The sequence below is a fragment of the Pezoporus wallicus genome, unplaced genomic scaffold, assembly GCF_028554395.1.
Source record: "Pezoporus wallicus isolate ANWC-B61680 ecotype Strahan unplaced genomic scaffold, APGP_CSIRO_Pwel_v1 contig_13133, whole genome shotgun sequence".
NCBI lineage: Eukaryota > Metazoa > Chordata > Aves > Psittaciformes > Psittacidae > Pezoporus > Pezoporus wallicus.
This window is the reverse complement of record NW_026637905.1, coordinates 1-3,290: the sequence shown is the minus strand read 5'-3', so window position 1 is coordinate 3,290 and position 3,290 is coordinate 1. Positions and strand designations below refer to the sequence as shown.

General features: G+C 58.2%; 1 protein-coding gene across 1 annotated transcript; it reads left to right on the top strand.

The window, feature by feature from the left end:
- Positions 1-304: 304 nt before the first annotated feature.
- On the top strand, positions 305-2,563 carry LOC130598612 (DNA-directed RNA polymerase II subunit RPB1-like; the record flags this gene model as incomplete). Its single annotated transcript, XM_057408180.1, has 2 exons — positions 305-524; positions 2,317-2,563. Coding segments are annotated over exons 1-2 (457 nt in total), but the record flags the coding sequence as incomplete, so codon positions are not given.
- Positions 2,564-3,290: the final 727 nt, after the last annotated feature.

Sequence of the window (3,290 nt, the reverse complement as noted above, 5' to 3'; positions counted from 1 at the left end):
GATAAGGGGTACATATGGGGGGCTGAGGGGTAGCTATGGGGGGCTGAGGGGTAGATATGGGGGTCTAAGGGGTACGTATGGAGTCTAGAAGTAAGATACAGGAGTCTAGAGGGTAGATATGGGGTCTAAAGGGTAGATATGGGGGTCTAGAGAGTCGCTATGGGGTCTAAGGAGTAGGCTCCGCGTGTCGCCGGCATGGCCGAGCTGCCGTGCGGTGTTTGGAGGACCCCCATTGACCCCCTCCCTCCCACCCCCCCGTGTTGTGTTGGGTGTCGTGTGTGTGTCCCCCCCCCCCCCAGGCTCACCCAGGGGAGATGGTGGGTGCCCTGGCGGCGCAGTCCTTGGGCGAGCCGGCCACCCAGATGACCCTCAACACCTTCCACTACGCCGGCGTCTCGGCCAAGAACGTCACCCTCGGCGTGCCGCGCCTCAAGGAGCTCATCAACATCTCCAAGAAGCCCAAGACCCCCTCGCTCACCGTGTTCCTGCTGGGGCAGAGCGCCCGCGACGCCGAGAGAGCCAAGGTTTGGCTTGGGTTGGGTTGGGTTACGTTGGGTTGGGTTCGGTTGGGTTGGGTTGGATTGGGTTGGCTTGGGTTGGGTTGGATTGGGTTGGATTGGGTTGGGTTGGATTGGGTTGGATTGGGTTGAGCTGGATTGGGTTGGGTTAGGTTGGGTTGGATTGGGTTGGGTTGGATTGGGTTGGGTTGGATTGGGTTGGATTGGGTTGAGCTGGATTGGGTTGGGTTAGGTTGGGTTGGATTGGGTTGGGTTGGGTTGGATTGGGTTGAGCTGGATTGGGTTGGGTTGGGTTGGAGGTTGCGTTGGGTTGGCTTGGGTTCGGTTGGGTTGGGTTGGGTTGGATTGGGTTGGCTTGGGTTGGGTTGTCTTGGGTTGGATTGGGTTGGGTTGGATTGGGTTGGCTTGGCTTGGGTTGGGTTGGGTTCGGTTGGGTTGGGTTGGATTGCGTTGGGTTGGATTGGGTTGGGTTTGGTTGGGTTGGATTGGGTTGGGTTGGGTTGGATTGGGTTGGGTTGGATTGGGTTGGGTTAGATTGGGTTGGGATGGGTTGGGTTGGATTGGATTGGATTGGGTTGGGCTGGGTTGGCTTGGGTTGGCTTGGATTGGGTTGGATTGGGTTGGGTTGGATTGGATTGGGTTGGGTTGGATTGGATTGGGTTGGGTTGGATTGGATTGGGATGGGTTGGGTTGGATTGGGTTGGGATGGGTTGGATTGGATGGGTTGGGTTGGATTGGGTTGGCTTGGGTTGGGTTGAATTGGGTTGGGCTGGATTGGGTTGGGTTGGATTGGGTTGGGTTGGATTGGGTTGGGTTGGATTGGGTTGGGTTAGATTGGGTTGGGATGGGTTGGGTTGGATTGGGTTGGGTTCGGTTGGGTTGGATTGGGTTGGGATGGGTTGGATTGGGTTGGATTGGGTTGGATTGGGTTGGGTTGGATTGGGTTGGGTTGGATTGGGTTGGGTTGGATTGGGTTGGGTTGGGGGGCAGCCCCGCTGTAAGGTGGGGGGGCTACTCTTAGGCTGTGGGGTGGTTGTGTCGGTGTCCTGGGGTCAACTGTGTTGTGTTCTGTGGTGACCATCGCTGTGGTGTTCATCACCATGGTGTCCATCCCCATGGCGTCCATCCCTATGGCATCCCCATGGCGTCCATCCCCGTGGCGCCTCTTGTGTTCTCCATGGCATCCCCATGGCGTCCATCCCCATGGCATCCACCCCCATGGCACCTCTTGAGTCCCCCATGGTGTCCATCCCCATGGCGTCCATCCCCATGGTGTCCATCCCCATGGCACCTCTTGAGTCCCCCATGGTGTCCATCCCCATGGCGTCCATCCCCATGGCGTCCATCCCCATGGCGTCCATCCATCCCCATGGCACCTCTTGTGTCCTCCATGACATCCCCATGTCGTCCATCCCCATGGCGTCCATCCCCATGGCGTCCATCCCCATGGCGTCCATCCCCATGGCGTCCATCCCCATGGCGTCCATCCCCATAGCATCCCCATGGCATCCCCATGGCGTCCATCCCCATGGCGTCCATCCCCATGGCGTCCATCCCCATGGCACCTCTTGTGTTCTCCATGACATCCCCATGGCGTCCATCCCCATGGCGTCCATCCCCATGGCGTCCATCCCCATGGCGTCCATCCCCATGGCGTCCATCCCTATGGCGTTCACCCCCATGGTCCTGTGTCACCTCTCACATCATCCCCATCATTCCCATGTCATCCCCATCCCCTCCACCCCACATCCCCTCCACCCCACCTAACCCCCCCCCCCCCCACTTTTCCCCCCCCCAGGACATCCTGTGCCGCCTGGAGCACACCACCCTCCGCAAGGTGACCGCCAACACCGCCATCTACTACGACCCCAACCCTCAGAGCACCGTGGTGGCCGAGGACCAGGAGTGGGTCAACGTCTACTACGAGATGCCCGACTTCGACGTGAGCCGCATCTCGCCCTGGCTCCTGCGCGTCGAGCTCGACCGCAAGCACATGACGGACAGGAAGCTCACCATGGAGCAGATCGCCGAGAAGATCAACGCGGGTGGGCCTGGGGGGAGAGCGGGGGGACACGCGGGGGGTCTAAGGGGGGGGGGTAAAGGGGGTTTGGGGGGGTAAAGGGGGTTTGAAGGCATCTAAAGGGGGTTTGAGGGCATCTAAAGGGGGTTTGAAGGCATCTAAAGGGGGTTTGGGGAGGGTAAAGGGGGTTTGAAGGCATCTAAAGGGGGTTTGAAGGAGTCTAAAGGGGGTATGAATGCATCTGAAGGGGGTTTGAACGCATCTAAAGGGGGTTTGAGGGCATCTAAAGGGGTTTGGGGGCATCTAAAGGGGGTTTGAGGGCATCTAAGGGGGGTTTGAGGGCATCTAAGGGGTTTGAGGGCATCTAAAAGGGGTTTGAGGGCATCTAAAGGGGGTTTGAGGGCTTCTATCTAAGGGGTTTGAGGGCATCTAAAAGGGGTTTGAGGGCATCTAAAGGGGGTTTGAGGGCATCTAAGGGGGGTTTGGGGGCTTCTAAAGGGGGTTTGAGGGCATCTAAGGGGGGTTTGGGGAGGGCATCTAAGGGGGTTTGAGGGCTATCTTTGAGGGTATCTAAAGGGGGAGTTTAAAGGGGAGTTGGGGGGAGTAAAGGGGGTTTGAAGGCATCTAAGGGGGGTTTTAAGGCATCTAAAAGGGGTTTGAGGGCATCTAAAATGGGGTTTGAGGGCATCTAAAAGGGGTTTGAGGGCATCTAAAGGGGGTTTGAAGGCATCTAAAAGGGGTTTGAGGGCATC